Here is a 19,150-nt window from a genome sequence, read left to right as displayed (position 1 = left end):
TTCTGACTGTTCTAACTTTGAACTTGTACGTTATTATTTTTTTTATCCAACCTAAAACAAGGCGAAATCTTGCACATGTTATATTCTATAAGCAGAGTATCTTGCGTACTATCTACCATAACGGAAATTTATGAAACGAGTCATACTAAAAACATAACTCATGTAATGAGAGTTATGAAACTGAAATCATGGTAATTATGTAAGAAATCATGATATGATTGTACCTCCAGTTTAATCCGAAATCCATAAAATCGGTGGTAACAGTGCCGTCCCTTTTCTTAAAATCATTTGTGATATCTCCATCTAAAAATCCGCACATTCCGGCTGATGATTTCCAGTCGGCAAGAGAGGGTTTAAGAGTAAATTGCCGAATAAATACTGATGATCCAGTTGTGTAGCTTATTGTGATCAATGTTCCGGATGGAAGTGTTATCTGAATAGTAGAAATAATCCATCCATTAAAGTAATACAAGAAAGATACATGTCTTGAGTTGTATAAGAGGTACACACGTGAATAGTGATATAAATTTAGAATATAGATACAGAAGATAATGAGGTAAGCTGCGTTATACAGATGTATCATCTCGTTTTCTCGTCAGTGATACTAAAGATCTAGATTCTGAAACCAAATTGATCAAAGTTATTGGACCGTAATATAAAATATAACAAAGTGCTGACTATATACATTATCACCTTTATCTTTATAGAGGATAATTACTATCATGGTTAAACAATATTCTCAGTAACATTGTAATAGATACCGTGTATTTTGTTCCACTTGATTCGACTGTCATACGAGTGTCATCACAGGCTCTCATCTCTATATATCTGTTGACATTAGCTGAACTTATCCAAGGCGTTTGTCCTACCATTTCCCGGCATAGGTTGATAATGAAAACAGAATCCTGGTTCCTTATTGCGACACCACAAATACACGAGCCCCATCCCCAATAACATCTATCAAACACAGCATGGACCTTAAAAAGAGGCACATGGGCTTTAACGGTCATCTGACCACAATGACCAATTAGTGATTTAACAGTAGCAGCAATAATAGCAGGAAGAGCTGACACAAACATATTTTTTAAAGTTTAGAGTATTTCAGCAGTAAAGGCAACCAGCACTCATCATTTCAATCAGTCTCCTTACATTCAAATTGCGGCCATATTGATTGAAAGACCGACCCGAACATAGCAACACTTGGTAGAGCCTATCTTAGTATCCTTTCAAATCAATTCCACCAGTGCAATTTGAGAAATGTATAATGTGGTTTTTTTTCAGGATGGCAACAATATTGGGTTTCGGATAACCCAGTTTGTCGGGAGAATCTCATGATTTCGTAAGGGAGGTTTCAGCTAAATCCAGTTGGTGAAACTTGAGAGGTTTAACCCTTCTCTAACAGTGCCACCTATTTCAAACTCAATGGCAACAGTAGAACTTGAGAAGCTTAATTTTTATCAACCTGCATCATTTGAAGTCCTATGTTAACGAGTTTGTCCATCAGTTGACAACATTTTGCACGAAAATCGTGACATGTTAACACCATATGTTGAGGATACATGAATGTTTTCTATGTAGAAATAGAAAATTCAAAATAGGTCGATTGAAATCATCACGTTTGTCATGTTCGTGTTGGTTTCGTTGTATGAATGTTAGACATTAGCGACTTATATAGAAGTGTCTGCCCTGTCCTAGACTTCCAGCTCCGATTATTATATACGATGGACGTGATTGTAAGACTTGAGTATGAAATGTGATGCACAGAGATATACAGGGACTGCATGGCAGTGTTACCGACAAAGACATCAGAAGAGGAACTCTAACGAAAGCATTGCCGCAAGTTTCAGAGGACTAGCGCTACAGGTATGATGGATCGACACACCTATGTTGAGGTATGAGGACTTTGGCCAGGTTGAGTATGTGACTCTGACTGTAGCTATATCGAAGATATTTACTGAAATCTCCTCGACACCCTATTTGTTAACACACAGAGTTAATATAGGATTATAATGACGCGGTTTTTACGTCAGAGTTTGACCTGTATAATCCAGGAACTGTCTAACGCGGCTAATTGAAACGTGTGTTGTGAACCATTATCAGTTAACATAGCGTGTTGACTGGTCTTACAGATTTTGGTTTGGAGAGTATCTGGCTGTGAGGAGAACCCACAGGAATTGTCTGAAAACCAATTTGTCGGTGGCTTTGCTTAATTAACCACGAAAAACCGTACGATCGTGGATTATACTCCATATGAATCGTCAATATCATAAACATTTTTAGATCCCAATGAAGCTATTGAAACCATGCTTAATTGTTAAAAATCTTCACTTACCCGTATAGGTAATATTTCATGCTTGAACAGTACGTACTCTCCATATTGTTGAAATGACATGTATCTATAATCAAAATTATCAAATACAATGATAGACGTGGTGATAAAAGAACAAGAAAATACTAACATGTCAACATTATCATAATCCAAACTCAAATTCATCTACATTACTACATAAATAGCATTGATCATTAATATCTTCAAAATGTTAACGTCAGATTGCCTTGTTAAAATTGAAGTATTCCCATTAGGATCCGATATATCAGTTTACAACATCAGATACGTGTAAAGCAGCCTATTGTTTGTAGACTGTGATAACCATTGTGTTAATCCTCTTTGATTTATACATGAACATGTAGCCTGTGTCAAGTATCCGGATATTTGTTAATTCAAAACTGAACAACGATTACCCATGAATTCCTACAATATAGACATAACACATAACGTCTGCCCAGAGTCTGGATATTTAAATCAGTCAAGTCTGAACTGTCATTAGTGTCCGAATATTTGGATCAGTCAAAACTGAACAACCTTTTACCCCTTGATTCCTATATATACTATCTCTCCAGTGTCCGAATATTTGGATCAGTCAAAACTGAAAACCTTTTACCCCTTGATTCCTATATATACTATCTGTCCAGTGTCCGAATATTTGGATCAGTCAAAACTGAACAACCTTTTACCCCTTGATTCCTATATATACTATCTCTCCAGTGTCCGAATATTTGGATCAGTCAAAACTGAAAACCTTTTACCCCGTGATTCCTAAATATACTATCTGTCCAGTGTCCGAATATTTGGATCAGTCAAAACTGAACAACCTTTTACCCCTTGATTCCTATATATACTATCTGTCCAGTGTCCGAATATTTGGATCAGTCAAAACTGAACAACCTTTTACCCCGTGATTCCTATATATACTATCTGTCCAGTGTCCGAATATTTGGATCAGTCAAGACTGAACAACCTTTTACCCCGTGATTCCTATATATACTATCTGTCCAGTGTCCGAATATTTGGACCAGTCAAGACTGAACAACCTTTTACCCCGTGATTCCTAAATATACTATCTCTCCAGTGTCCGAATATTTGGATCAGTCAAAACTGAAAACCTTTTACCCCTTGATTCCTATATATACTATCTGTCCAGTGTCCGAATATTTGGATCAGTCAAAACTGAACAACCTTTTACCCCGTGATTCCTATATATACTATCTCTCCAGTGTCCGAATATTTGGATCAGTCAAAACTGAACAACCTTTTACCCCGTGATTCCTATATATACTATCTGTCCAGTGTCCGAATATTTGGATCAGTCAAAACTGAACTACCTTTTACCCCGTGATTCCTATATATACTATCTGTCAAGTGTTCGAATATTTGGATCATTCAAAACTGAACAACCTTTTACCCCGTGATTCCTATATATACTATCTGTCCAGTGTCCGAATATTTGGATCAGTCAAAACTGAAAACCTTTTACCCCTTGATTCCTATATATACTATCTGTCCAGTGTCCGAATATTTGGATCAGTCAAAACTGAACAACCTTTTACCCCGTGATTCCTATATATACTATCTGTCCAGTGTCCGAATATTTGGATCAGTCAAAACTGAAAACCTTTTACCCCTTGATTCCTATATATACTATCTGTCCAGTGTCCGAATATTTGGATCAGTCAAAACTGAACAACCTTTTACCCCGTGATTCCTATATATACTATCTGTCCAGTGTCCGAATATTTGGATCAGTCAAAACTGAAAACCTTTTACCCCTTGATTCCTATATATACTATCTGTCCAGTGTCCGAATATTTGGATCAGTCAAAACTGAACAACCTTTTACCCCGTGATTCCTATATATACTATCTGTCCAGTGTCCGAATATTTGGATCAGTCAAAACTGAAAACCTTTTACCCCGTGATTCCTATATATACTATCTGTCCAGTGTCCGAATATTTGGATCAGTCAAAACTGAACAACCTTTTACCCCGTGATTCCTATATATACTATCTGTCCAGTGTCCGAATATTTGGATCAGTCAAAACTGAAAACCTTTTACCCCTTGATTCCTAAATATACTATCTGTCCAGTGTCCGAATATTTGGATCAGTCAAAACTGAACAACCTTTTACCCCTTGATTCCTATATATACTATCTCTCCAGTGTCCGAATATTTGGATCAGTCAAAACTGAACAACCTTTTACCCCGTGATTCCTATATATACTATCTCTCCAGTGTCCGAATATTTGGATCAGTCAAGACTGAACAACCTTTTACCCCGTGATTCCTATATATACTATCTCTCCAGTGTCCGAATATTTGGATCAGTCAAAACTGAAAACCTTTTACCCCGTGATTCCTATATATACTATCTGTCCAGTGTCCGAATATTTGGATCAGTCAAAACTGAACAACCTTTTACCCCGTGATTCCTATATATACTATCTGTCCAGTGTCCGAATATTTAGATCAGTCAAAACTGAACAACCTTTTACCCCGTAATTCCTATATATACTATCTGTCCAGTGTCCGAATATTTGGATCAGTCAAAACTGAACAACCTTTTACTCCGTGATTCCTATATATACTATCTGTCCAGTGTCCGAATATTTGGATCAGTCAAAACTGAACAACCTTTTACCCCGTGATTCCTATATATACTATCTGTCCAGTGTCCGAATATTTGGATCAGTCAAAACTGAACAACCTTTTACCCCGTGATTCCTATATATACTATCTGTCCAGTGTCCGAATATTTGGATCAGTCAAAACTGAACAACCTTTTACCCCGTGATTCCTATATATACTATCTGTCCAGTGTCCGAATATTTGAATCAGTCAAAACTGAACAACCTTTTACCCCGTGATTCCTATATATACTATCTGTCCAGTGTCCGAATATTTGGATCAGTCAAAACTGAACAACCTTTTACCCCGTGATTCCTATATATACTATCTGTCCAGTGTCCGAATATTTGGATCAGTCAAAACTGAACAACCTTTTACCCCGTGATTCCTATATATACTATCTGTCCAGTGTCCGAATATTTGGATCAGTCAAAACTGAAAACCTTTTACCCCGTGATTCCTATATATACTATCTGTCCAGTGTCCGAATATTTGGATCAGACTGAACAGTCTTTATCCTCGATTCATATAATATATACATGTTTATGTACCTTCTATCAAATGTTTAGCTGTCCATAATTCATAAAATATGCATAAATATATATATATATATAAATATGTGTCTTCTATCGAATGTTTAGGTGTCCATAATTCATAATATATATACAAACATATACCTTCCATCCAATGTTATGACATTTGGATCAGTCCAGACTAGACACTGTTTACCAATCAACACTATGTCCCGGTCTTCCACAACCACCTTAAAAAGAACGCATTATTTACAAATCACAAATGCATCATTTTCGTGAATTTATTTTTGATTTGTAAGATGTACTACCTGTCATTCATATATCGGGATATCGATCGTCAGATTGCAGAATCAGAAATAAACAGTGATTATTTATTTCAAAATTTGATAAGCTGAAAATTGAATGATGTTCCTTTTTTCTTACAGAATTCAAAGATTTAAAGTAAGACAATCTACCACCCAGTATTACCTTGACGTCTGGTATCGTGGCAAAACTCCATGCGGGGTTAAAAATACCATCGTCTCCACGAAATCGGATGAAACTGGTTCTGCTGTCTATTTCTGTGACGGTATTGTCAGACGAACCAGATACAGTCAAGTATCTGGGTTCATTCCAGTTGCTGAATGAGAACACTACACCGCAATTGGCATTCTCAAAGGATACTGGCTCGTCTGTTGCTCCACCAGTTGCACAAGCGAGTTGGCCATTTTCATAGTAATTTGGCGTTCTCACACGGATCACCACATTACAGTGATTTTCCTCATAATCCGCAATTCTGACAACAGATTAAGTACATAATACATGGGATGTACAAGTATTATATGAACTTATTTTGATAAAACAAACAAAAAAACCCCCCAAAAAAAACAAAAACCTAACCAAAATTATCCTCAGGTATAACCATCGAATACGACACTTCCTCAAGAGATACCGCTGTAAAGACAACCAAATCAGTTATCCTCAAGTTGAAAGTCTACGCATTGAAAGCACGGCCTCCTTACAATCGACTATCTTTTTTTCGATGTCATCATAATAATCACCTTAACTAGTCCCGTGTTTACTGTCGTTGGATCTTCCGAAAATTGGGAAGTGTTCTGTTTTCATACAAGTGCAACATTGTAACGGAAGGCAGCGAGTGTGGAGGCTACAAATGGAAGTTTTGTGAGCCAATGCGTTGCAGAATGGGACCTCTCTGGCGGCGGATGTGTAATGGCTTTGGAATGCATTTGTTGGTGGATTGTATCAAACCTGTTGCGGTAAATGGTGATTTAACAAGCATGCGATATTATATCACAGTAGTTCTATCACTTTGTAGGATAACGCGCAAACACACCACGCCTATGTTATGTTCAATAGACCGTTGGAATCACTTTAACATGACTGGGACGTCCTTTGGCGCGGGTGAACCTCCAAATCAGCTTTCAAACTTGCAGTGGCTGGCCAAAACTTTGCATAATGAATAGAAGTATCCGTCGGTTTACGATGCTGAAATGCTGTTTACCTCGTAGTTGGTGTTAATAGTTACATTGTTACATTTGTGGTTGGTCCTAATGTCTTCAAAACGTTGAATAAACTTAATACCTATCATTGCCTAAATGGTTATGAAGCAGGGATCTCAACTGTTTCAAATATATAACTCAGAAACAAGGTCCCAAGGTATTTAACTACACTCCTTTTTTCAATTCTGACTTCATGAATGTGTTTATCTCTTGATGTCCATCATTGCTATATATGGGTTAGGTTAGGATCGTAACTGTTTCTGCAATACAAATCAGAAACTAAGTCCCAAAGGGTGAGGCCAGACCCCAGGGCCAATTTTTAAATCATGATTGTGTTAACCTCATGATTCCTATCACTGCTACATTTAGTTATGGGTTGGACACCTCACTTGCTTCAAAGATATATAAAGTAAACTGGGTCCTTCAGGGTGGGCCAGATTTCAGGTCCAATTCTTACATCACGATTGTGTTTATCTCTAAATGCCCAGTAATGCTATATATGATTATGGGGAGGGGATCTCAACTGTTTCAAAGGCTCTTTTTAGCCCCTTCCGTCCTATCCATGAGAGCCTATATTTATATACCTTATATTAGACTGATTTACCTTCACCTTAACATACTTTAGATAGAATCCAATCATTTCTACGAGAGGAGAAGGATTCTAAAGAATTTGCTCTTTTAACCATATTGAGTCTGCCCCTCTCGCCCAAAAGAGGGGCGTAGAGAGGCCCACACTTCATACAAAATTAATTCCTCTTCACCCAAAGATGTTTTTGGCTACAGATGGAGTAGGATTTTAAAGAACAGCAAGCAAACAACAGCAGTTAGTATTACATGCAACACATGTCCCCTGCCGTAAATTACTGTATTTATTAGCAAATAAGCCCATGTCTGCTAATAAGCCCACCAATGTTCTGTTGTAAAGCAAATGGGAGAAAATGCTACTAAACTGTTTGCAATAAGCTAATCCTATACTATGGATCCGAGTTTATATGTTTATAAGCTTCCAGTGTATCAAGTTTCAACCAAATACATTAATCCGTTATCAAATTAATGTCTGAAAACTAAATTGTGGTAAGATTCTATTTTTAGTAACAGTTACCTTTGCAGGTGATGTTTTGACCCCAAACAAAATCCCACACTATATTGCCTTATAAACTACCATTGTATGAAGTTTCATCCAAATACATTAATCTATTCTCAAGTTATTGTCCGGAAACTAAAATGTGACAACAGTTTCTATTTTTAGGAACAGTGACCTTTGTAGTTGATCTTTTGACCCCAAAGAAAATCTCACACTATATTGGCTTATAAACTACCATTGCATGAAGTTTGATCCAAATCCATCAATCTCTTCTCAAGTTATCGTCTGTAAATCAACATCCGGACGCAACGACCGACGGACGGACAGACGGAGACAAACACTATAGTCCCCTCCGGTTTCACCGGCAGAGGACTAATAAAGCGCTCGAGGTTACGCTAAGGTACAGATAAATGTCACAGAACATAAGTGGAAATGACATAATACGTACTGGGATGACGTTGAAGATTCTGGGTACCTGCAGTCAATTGGAATCGTCAGACTGAGTGTAATGTTAATGCTTTCACCTTCTGATACCATATATTCCGACGCATCAGTCTGAAAAAAAAAACAATTATTACAGATTACAACTTACAACAAAGTATTGGGTTTCGGAAATACATTCGCCATTTAAAACCGACAAAGAGTAGTAAAATCAATGAATAAAAAAATAATCCAGGGGTGGATACGGTTACAAAAGATATGATCGATTTATTAGGAGTTTAACTTACTGTTATTCCTGCATAAAAAGCACTGCTATGATAATATGCTCCAGGCGAACTGTCTAAGTCATTCCGAGCGCGAACTGCACACTTCACCTACGACAAATTGTTAACAAATTCAAGATTATTAAACAAGATCCTAAATCCGATAAAAACAAAGTTCATTGTTTTTAATTATGAAAAACATAACATCTTTGTACACCAATTAACTTAAAGTTGTTCAATATTTTTTCGCTATTGATGAAAAGTTAAATGTACAGACAAAAAATCGAGGAGTCGATTTGGAATATTTTCTTTCACAACAGTGCATATTCAAATAAGAGTCGACATGTTTCGTTACCAAAAATCCCAGTGTGAATGTCTGTATCCATTGTGAATGCCGTAGCTTGGTCTCTGTAAGATTGGCGTAGGGTGTGTTTTTGTGTGTCACAATCAAGTTATCGTTAATGTACCACTGGATATCATACACAAATGCTGTAAGATCCTTATCACTATCGATATCACACTGGAATTGTATCTCCTTGATTATTACGGGAGCTCCAAATGCTTCGCCTGTTGTTGTGTTTAGTCCAGGTGTTACAACAGCCTGCAGTGTGATATTTGGCGGGACTGTTGAAAATATCAGAGTAATGTGTTAAGATAAGAAATAACTAAAATGTGGTAGTAGCATGTATGACACAGTGAGAGTAGTCTATTAGATTAAATAGCATGTATCAAATCACACGTATATAAAACATATCATCACTAAGAGAGCACTATTAATAATATTTTCAAAACATTTTCCAACAAGTTCCAAAGCATGAGCACTAATCAAATGTATTTTACTTAAAAATAAAAAAGCGTCACATGAAGTCTATATACTAAAGTAGCTTAATGACCAGTACCAGGATAATATGGTCACACGGAGACCAAAGAATGATTTTAAAGGCATATAACACTGAGTAGGTAACAGTGTACTATGGAAACAGTTTTCTGTACTATTCCAAGCTGATCATTTTAAAAGGAATACATTCCGGTATGCTAACGAAGTCTAAATACTACTGATTCTAGATAGAACTTTTACCAATTGGTTTCTTTGCTCGTAATGACAAGTTCCATTTTTCGTTATAATAAGTTTATCGGGAGGTGAGGGGTGAGGAGGGAGTTCTTTCTTGTAAACATATATGAAAATTGCAAAACCTTAACCAGAACAGGGGAACATGTATCCTGAGTAAAGAGTGTCTCTCTAGGTACATAGATAATAGGCTCAATGCTCAAGTCAAAGATGATGTGTATACAACGTCTTTGTTTAGTATTTAAATCGAGAATTTATTTCCGTATCCTACGGTTACTCACTCTGACTAACATAGGAGCGTCATGTAAATTGAATAGACAATTTTTTGACTTTTGAGTTTGTGTTCTTTTAATTTTTGTTGTTGTTATTGACCAAACATGATATGTTATCTTTACGTAGTATAACATATATTCGTTTCAATCGAAACTATTACCTGAGACTTAAAACAAACTGTTATTTGATAGATCAAAATACCTATTAAATTATTGAATCATATTTTATTTTTGACAATAAGTGTAACTATCATACACTTGATAAAATAATTATTAATAATGTAATCAAAAAGATGAAAATGTTCTTAGAATTGAAGTATCGCTTAATTGGACTTTGTATTTCAATGCATGCATCGTGTGTGGTTGACTTATATGAATAACAAATACAAACAAAACTAAATTCTATATTCCACATAATACACATAATACGGCGTTATTGTTATAGCAAGCTTAACCCGTTCAATAGCAGTGCTACTCTGACTCTTAACGTTAATACTTTGATGAAAAGTATACAAGCATATAATACAAGTGTAGATAGGACATTTTAATTTCACTTAAACTGATGTAAAAGCATTGTGATGTATGCTTTATATATCAATAACAGACAAATATTTAAAATGAATGATTATGCGACTCCCAATCACATCCATTACATACATTTGTCTAGTCAACAGTGCTTTTCGCCTTTGTTTAAATGGCCTTTATTTCTATATTGATCACAAGATACGGGTGTGACTTCACCTACCTCCACATCCAGGATGAAAGCCTGTGTCAGATGTCTCTCCTTCAGGGCAAGCTAATTCATTACCTGCAACCCATTTAATACACTAAGTTGCATGCAATTACGAGATTGTTAAATAACTTTTTTTCATTATTTCACAGATATTTTTCTACGATTATTTTTCTATTATAGAGATGGGACATATAGGTTCCTGAGACGGTTTAGATAAAGACTTGTAAAGGAGGAAATTTAACAAGCATTGCTGGAAATTTACATGTGACTATTCCACACATAACGTACATGTATTTGGGCACAAAATATCTGTTTCCAGTCTCTACCTGAACAATTGAGTTCTTAGGTAGAAAATGTGTTTGCTTAATTTGAACACTGATTTCTTAACTGTCACATATTGATAAGAGAACAATTCATTAAGCATCTATCTGTCAGAATGCTTTAAGTGTAACATATTTATTAAGGAGCAACTTATTAAACATATATTTGTCAAATAGTTTTAATCGTTGCATAATGATTAAGGAACGTATTGATAGGGAACAATTTATTAAACATCCATCTTTCCGATACTCAGTAGTACACACACACCTCACACAAAGAATGCTAGCGCTGAGACGGATTGTCAAGCAATAAAACATCAGTAAAGACAACTTGAAGATTTTAAGACTAACGTTTTGCTCAAATCTTAAAAATTGGGTTTGTAACAGAAAAAAGTCTGTTTATCTAATACGTCCAAGTTCTTGGAAATTATCTTTAATTTCCTTCACTTTCGACTATTCATTACTGTTTATGACCTAGATATTGAAGGACTATTAAGTTTGTCACTATAATGCTATAATAAAGTGAGAGTAAGTGTCTTTTAGACAATTACAACACACCATGAACTTACCAAAACAATATGCCGCTGAACAAAGGCTGGTCTGTTTCAGTTCGTAGACATAAAACGACTCGCATTTCTTCACTCGTATGGTCCATGTTTGTGTGCAGCTCATAAAAACATGTTTCAAGCAAACTTTTACGTCTGTTATATCAGTCGTGTTTGGTAAAACTGCCAAAAAATAATTTTAAAAAATGTCACAGTTCCATTACACAAAGATAAAAATAAAAACTGCAAACATTCACAATTGGCGAAGCAGGAATACTTAGATACTCAACCCAGTGTTTCAAGGAATAACTATACGACCAAAATTTGTTTACCAAACACAAACCTACTTAAAGTCCTAACTGCTAACATCATATCTATAAATTGATACAAAAGTATAAATATGTAGAAATTTTGCATCAGATATAGAGATGCTATGTGCACATATTAAAATATGAAAAAGGCAAACGGGACGACAGATGATCTACGTCACGCCATGGACAATACGGTGATCATGTTATACTGTTTCTGCCTGTCGTCGCGATTATTTGCATATTTTATTGCTATATGTACATGTTAATAGAAATCGATGTACTTTAAATTAATTTATTCATTGTCCATATTTAGATTAATTTTTATGAACTAAAACTTCGAAAATTTGTTCATGAAGATCTTTATTGGCATAATCCGGTTACGTCGCTACCATAAATATCCATTTGCTAGTTCTATCGTGCTTAAAGACCCTCTCCGTTCGTGTTTTGACAACCTTACCAGCTCGCCATTCCATGCAACTCGTATATAAAATACAGGTGGCAAACTTTTAAGCACGACGCCCTAAATATTTATCCAAGATATATATCTTTATAAAAAAAAATAATAAGAAGAAACATTCCCAGAGTTCTGTATTTCCGTTTGTGTCAAACGAACTTTTGGACAGTGCAATATACATCAGTAACTAAACCATATAGCAGAATTAATTCCTATTTACAAAGTCAGGTTTCATTCAAAAGTCGTCACCTTGCCACAACACGGTATAATACTGTTCTCAGCTCAATGTGATGCAATATGTCACAAATGGACGGTACCTTATAGACATGCTGTATTTTGATAACTACCAAAATAGATATTAAGATGTAAAATTTGTTCTAAGCACGGAGCCCTTATGGTCGAATGAAAACCCACCATCATCCATCCATATCGGATACTGTGTTCCACATTTGTTCAGGCCTGGATCTGTTGTAGGCATGGTAACCCCTGCTCCGGAAATAGGTCGATACCATGCCTCTCTAATTGCAGCGTCACAATGAGAAAAATCTGCATTCGATTCATCAAAGCTAGAAGAGCGCCATGGGTCATCAAGGAGTTGGTGGTTTGAAGGTTCACATGGATCTGTAAAGATACAGTAAGGTTTTACACATATTCAATAAATATCACTTCGGCAACAATTTGTTTTTTATTTAAATGAACGAATGGCGTTATAAGGCAGACTATTTAAACGGCTTATCATTGTTATATCTCTGATGCTTTTATAATTACATAACTTTAGATTTTTCGCTGTTAGAGCATTTTTAATAAGTGTTTTCCCCTCTTTGACATGTTGGAAGTATGGTATTGCTATAGTCGATCTTACATCCATGTTAAAATAAATGTTGGCTGGAAGACGCTACTATGGTTACCAAAACAGGAAAATAACAATCTCAATATATATTGATGAATGGGAAAACAAATAAAATATTTGAACTGGAAAGAGAGTTATGAAGATTTGAATTCCTTAGAAATGTTAGTTTCCAAGGTTTATGAATGTAAAACTAATGTATATTATAACATAGTCTTACTAGGTTAATACTAAAAGTAGTTGGGTGTTGTTGTAAACTTATGTTTAGGGTAGATGTTTATTAACATAATCGATGTAGTATATGATGTTAAGTCTCGGATGCATTTCGTTGAAATATTTACGTTAGATATAGTTAATGATTTTCTATAGAGTAACTGGTGATGGAATGGATAAGATTATGTAACAACCGACGATGTTTAGCGTCATGGTGAGAAAATCTGTTATAGGGGTACACTGCATGTTCAGTTATTATCACAAATGTATAGGGAATATGTCTGCAAAAACATTATCTGAGCTCGTAATCCAGACGGCGAAGAAGAGCTGTAGAGATTCACAGAGAAATGAGCTTCCTTTGTCGAGATTTTGTTGTTAGTGTATAGTACCTGACAACTATAAGTGTACAATACCCGCCAGCAGTTAATGTGCAGTATTCGACAATTGTAAATGTACAATACCCGACAATTGTTAGTGTACAGTACCTGACAATTGTTAGTGTACAGTACCCGACAACTGTAAGTGTACACTACCTGACAACTGTTAGTGTACAATACCTGACAACTGTTAGTGTACAGTACCCAACACTTGTTAGTGTACAGTACCCGAGAATTGTTAGTGTACTGTACCCGACAACTGTTAGCGTACAGTACCCGACAACTGTTAGTGTACAGTACCCGACAATTGTTAGTGTTCAGTACCCGACAACTGTTAGTATACAGTACCCGACAACTGTTAGTGTACAGTACCCGACAATTGTTAGTGTTCAGTACCCGACAACTGTTAGTGTACTGTACCCGACAATTGTTTGTGTACAGTACTCGACAACTGTTAACGTACAGAACATACCAATAGTTAGTGTACACTACCTGACAACTGTTAGTGTACAGTACCCAACACTTGTTAGTGTACAGTACCCGAGAATTGTTAGTGTACTGTACCCGACAACTGTTAGCGTACAGTACCCGACAACTGTTAGTGTACAGTACCCGACAATTGTTAATGTACAGTACCCGACAATTGTTAGTGTTCAGTACCCGACAACTGTTAGTATACAGTACCCGACAACTGTTAGTGTACAGTACCCGACAATTGTTAGTGTTCAGTACCCGACAACTGTTTGTGTACTGTATCCAACAATTGCTACGGTACAGTACCCGACAATTGTTAGTGTTCAGTACCCGACAACTGTTTGTGTACATTACCCGACAACTGTTAGTGTACTGTACCCGAGAACTGTTAGTGTTCAGTACCCGACAATTGTTAGTGTACAGTACCCGACAACTGTTAGCGTACAGTACCCGACAACTGTTAGTGTACAGTACCCGACAATTGTTAATGTACAGTACCGACAATTGTTAGTGTTCAGTACCCGACAACTGTTAGTATACGGTACCCGACAACTGTTAGTGTACAGTACCCGACAATTGTTATTGTTCAGTACCCGACAACTGTTAGTGTACTGTTCCCGACAATTGTTTGTGTACAGTACTCGACAACTGTTAACGTACAGAACATGCCAAATGTTAGTGTACAGTACCCGACAATAGTAAGTGTACAGTACCCGACAATTGTTAGTGTACAGTACCCGACAACTGTTTGTGTACTGTATCCAACAATTGCTAGCGTACAGTACCCGACAACTGTTAGCGTACAGTACACGACAACTGTTAGTGTACAGTACCCGACAATTGTTAATGTACAGTACCGACAATTGTTAGTGTTCAGTACCCGACAACTGTTAGTATACGGTACCCGACAACTGTTAGTGTTAGTGTACAGTACCCGACAATTGTTTGTGTACAGTACTCGACAACTGTTAACGTACAGAACATGCCAAATGTTAGTGTACAGTACCCGACAATAGTAAGTGTACAGTACCCGACAATTGTTAGTGTACAGTACCCGACAACTGTTTGTGTACTGTATCCAACAATTGCTAGCGTACAGTACCCGACAATTGTTAGTGTTCAGTACCCGACAACTGTTTGTGTACAGTACCCGACAACTGTTTGTGTACTGTATCCAACAATTGTTAGTGTACAGAACATGGCAAATGTTAGTGTACAGTACCCGACAACAGTAAGTGTACAGTAACCGACAACTGTTAGTGTACTGTACCCGAGAACTGTTAGTGTACAGTACACGACAATTGTTAGTGAACAGTACATGACAATTTTTAGTGTGCAGTACCCGACAATTGTTAGTGTACTGTATCCGACAATTGTTAATACACAGTATCTGACTGTTGATAACTTTTTCCTTAGATGTAAACACTTCCTTTAGAAAGTCCTTTATCTTAAAATTGTTGAATCTGTCGAGTGGTGTGATTATTGACCTGACATGAACTGACATGTGTCTGTCATATAATCCTTCGATGGGTGGAACTACCCCACAGAGGATAACGCGACGAAAGCATTTGTTTGTAACGCAGTCATTGTTATTAGTGAAATACCGTGTAACTTAATACACAACTATCGAGCAATTTAACAGGAAGTGAGTTAAAATAAATGTTTATCTTTATATTGTAATTTCAATTCTCTGTCAATTAATTTTCACACTCTATGTGTTTGGCATATTGACGAATCCTAGAAGGTATACCGCGCTTTCATTTACTGTATTTGCACTGAATGTTGTTATTTAATTGTGTGTTCTCTGTCAAAAAAAAAAAAATTAAGAGAATTTTTTTATCGGTCATGTATTTGTATAAATTGTATGCATATACTAAGAACCCAATCGAGTTGTAATATTCAGAAATTGTATGATAGATAAATACATTTATCATTGGAGAAAGGAAAGATATATTTATCCTTGTCATTCGTGTAGTATATCCATATCTCGGGTTTATTTACAACAGGTCCGGGATCCGGCATAGACGTAGGAATATATCTGAAGGCCAGTCCGACAGAAGACGACGACAATGTATCAATGTAGCTATGCTTCAAGATGATTATAAGTGAAGATGCAGTTTCAGAAACATTTAATTTTGATTAAATTTGACCAAGTCATCATTATTTTATCTTATGACTATTTACTGAAAGACCAAAAGCGAATGGACATTTTGTTTTACGAGACGAGCAAGAGTTCCCTTTTAGTCTTTTAGTGAAAAATTAAAGATTAATGAAACTAATCCTTAATTAGTCGTCGATGAAGCAGAAACTTACTCCTCCAGAAAACCAGGTTTTATTCTCCTTCAAAGTCTTTCTTATGTTAAAATTTGGGGTTTTTTTTATTTGAGTTTGGGTTTGGATTATTTTGTCATATTTTATTTTGTAGACGGAAAGTGTATTTAAGGTTAAAAGAAATAAGCGTTACTGTCTCAGACTTTACGGTAAGCATGAATATAAAGTATTACAAAAAAGGAACTCATCGATAACCTTTTTAATAGAAGTACATGTCTGTATTTAAGCAATGTGTTTGTTCTATCCTAATTATTTTAAACCATCAAGTATTGTTCCTGATACAATATGAATGAACTCCCGAGTACTTATTACACACGTTCTATCGGTATCAGATAGGTGGCACTTTCACACAGTAAATAAATGCAGTTGTCTGTAATGTGTTCTATGTAACAACTGAATCGCCATGCAACTTTATAACAAACAAAAAAGATAAATTGATATCATAAGGAATTTTAGGGAAGTTAAATGTAGTGAAATAGGTCCGTGCTTGTTTATGATTCATTATGAAGTCTCTATCAGGTAATTGTTCACATTAATTTCGGACAAGTTCGATTTCGATTGTCTCCTCCTAGGTTTCAACATTTTAAGTCTTCAGCATCATTGTTGAGTCCTAGAAGGATGACACAGCTGTATGATGCTGTTTGTTATTCATTTGTATGCTCTCTGTAAAATCGTTCCATTTTTCGTTTTTTACGACATATGTTTATGCATATACGACGGACCTAACTGTGTTGTCATATTCCGTGATTGTTTGGTATCAAAAACGACGTCGTTAGGTTTTAGATGCAAATACTTTACTAACGACTGTGATATCATTGGAATTTAAAACATGGACGGCATGTAACATAATACATCCTATATCTCATTATTCGTGTAGAATACCAACATCTTCTTTACAATATGTCCGGGATTCGGGACTGATGTAGGAGAAAGTCGGAGGAAGAGTTAGGTTAAAATACATGATGGCCAGTCCAACAGAAGTCATTATCTTACTGAAAACAATATCCAAACTTGTTTTTAACTACATAATTCGAATGAACATTATCATAGATGACACTAGATAATTATTTATGTTATAAACAATAAACATCTTACCTTGTCCACTTGAAATATTAATTAAGCCAAGTAATAGTATTGACTGTAAAGTAATTAAAACCATTTTTCTTCTAGGTACTAACACACATCCAGTTTGGATTAAAGCCATCCTGCAGTGTGAGTAGCGCACTATATGCTACTGATTATGTATATAGCGATTTGTTTAGGTAGCTGTGACATAATCGGAAAATCCCAGATATATTTACTAGGAACAGTCTTTTAAATTCAAGTTTCTATATTTGTATCGGTATCAATGAAACGTACACTATAATGGATTCCTGAAAAATATGACATACATTTGATAGCGTGGTATTTTTATTACCGATAGCTCAAGATTTATACTGTGTTTCCTGTACTTTCCTGGCTATTTACATGACATTCACAATCAACGCGACTCTATGAGTGTTAGAATCTCAAATACTTTAAATGATTCAACAGTCACCGTCGTGCACCTATGAGCAAGCATTTATGACATATTGTTTTAAAGCAGATGTACAGTATTCATCACAGTCATCTCTGAAATGTATAATCACAGATATTTTTAGATAAATCATAGCATTTGAAAACTCCCCATACATAGAAGTCGTTATTCTCCGCGACTAAAGCATGACGACTGACGAAAACTGGACTTAAATGGGAAGTCAGCTTTTTTCTATGACGAGCAGCCAAAAAAAACAGAAATCAATCCTACAACTCAAAAAAATACCGTAGCAATTCGCTTGAACGTACTGGCTAGGTAACAAAATCTGTGTTCAATTTCGTTTTCAAACTATGTTTTTATATACAAAAACTATCTATCTAAGGACCATTTAAAGCAGAATTAGTCTACAGAAAGATGGTGCAATACAAGGGAAACAACTCGTATTCAATGGTATATGTTATGTACCGAAATTTTACTGCACTTTTAAGTAAACATTTGGTGCAACTGAATTCTCTTGCCTCGACAAACTGTACACAAGGTCATCCACTGATGAATCTTACAGAAATAACTGACGTTTAGCTTCCCTCTTTAAATGGATGAATGCGTGGCGATGGATGAGTTAGTAAACTAACTTGTGATCTCGGTGAAAAATACCCTATACCTTATACGGTATGAAGCTGAACATGTTCGATGCTCGATAATTTGCCTGTTGATTCCGTTGTTGTATGCCTTGTTCTCTTTTGAGATGAAGCAGAAGACGCTTACTCTTCCGGAACACCTTACCTTATTCTCCCTGCACTTTTGCTTTTGTTTATATTTAGCCCTAGTTTTATTAAGTCTGAGCTTGAAACATAATTTTGTTGACAGGTTGGTATTTTCCTTCTGTTTTTGTTCAGAAGCACC

At 36.0% G+C, this 19,150-nt stretch overlaps 1 protein-coding gene across 1 annotated transcript in view; it reads right to left on the bottom strand.

The window, feature by feature from the left end:
* The window catches only part of LOC132560253 (von Willebrand factor D and EGF domain-containing protein-like), a 29,635-nt gene extending 11,919 nt beyond the window's left edge, over positions 1–17,716 (bottom strand). The window contains exons 1-11 of the mRNA XM_060224916.1: positions 17,614–17,716; positions 12,904–13,110; positions 11,749–11,907; positions 10,872–10,934; positions 9,141–9,409; positions 8,810–8,896; positions 8,530–8,636; positions 5,967–6,273; positions 5,643–5,728; positions 762–957; positions 225–433 (exon numbers count right to left, since the gene is read on the bottom strand). Coding sequence (XP_060080899.1) covers positions 225–433; positions 762–957; positions 5,643–5,728; positions 5,967–6,273; positions 8,530–8,636; positions 8,810–8,896; positions 9,141–9,409; positions 10,872–10,934; positions 11,749–11,907; positions 12,904–13,110; positions 17,614–17,716 — 1,793 coding nt within the window. The remainder of the gene's footprint in view (positions 1–224; positions 434–761; positions 958–5,642; positions 5,729–5,966; positions 6,274–8,529; positions 8,637–8,809; positions 8,897–9,140; positions 9,410–10,871; positions 10,935–11,748; positions 11,908–12,903; positions 13,111–17,613) is intronic.
* Between the last annotated feature and the right edge of the window lie 1,434 nt (positions 17,717–19,150).

Source organism: Ylistrum balloti, unplaced genomic scaffold (assembly GCF_031769215.1).
Source record: "Ylistrum balloti isolate Yb309-2 unplaced genomic scaffold, AGI_CSIRO_Ybal_v1 Utg371040, whole genome shotgun sequence".
Lineage (NCBI taxonomy): Eukaryota > Metazoa > Mollusca > Bivalvia > Pectinida > Pectinidae > Ylistrum > Ylistrum balloti.
Note: the sequence above shows the minus strand (reverse complement) of the source record. Positions and strands in the feature narration are given on the sequence as shown.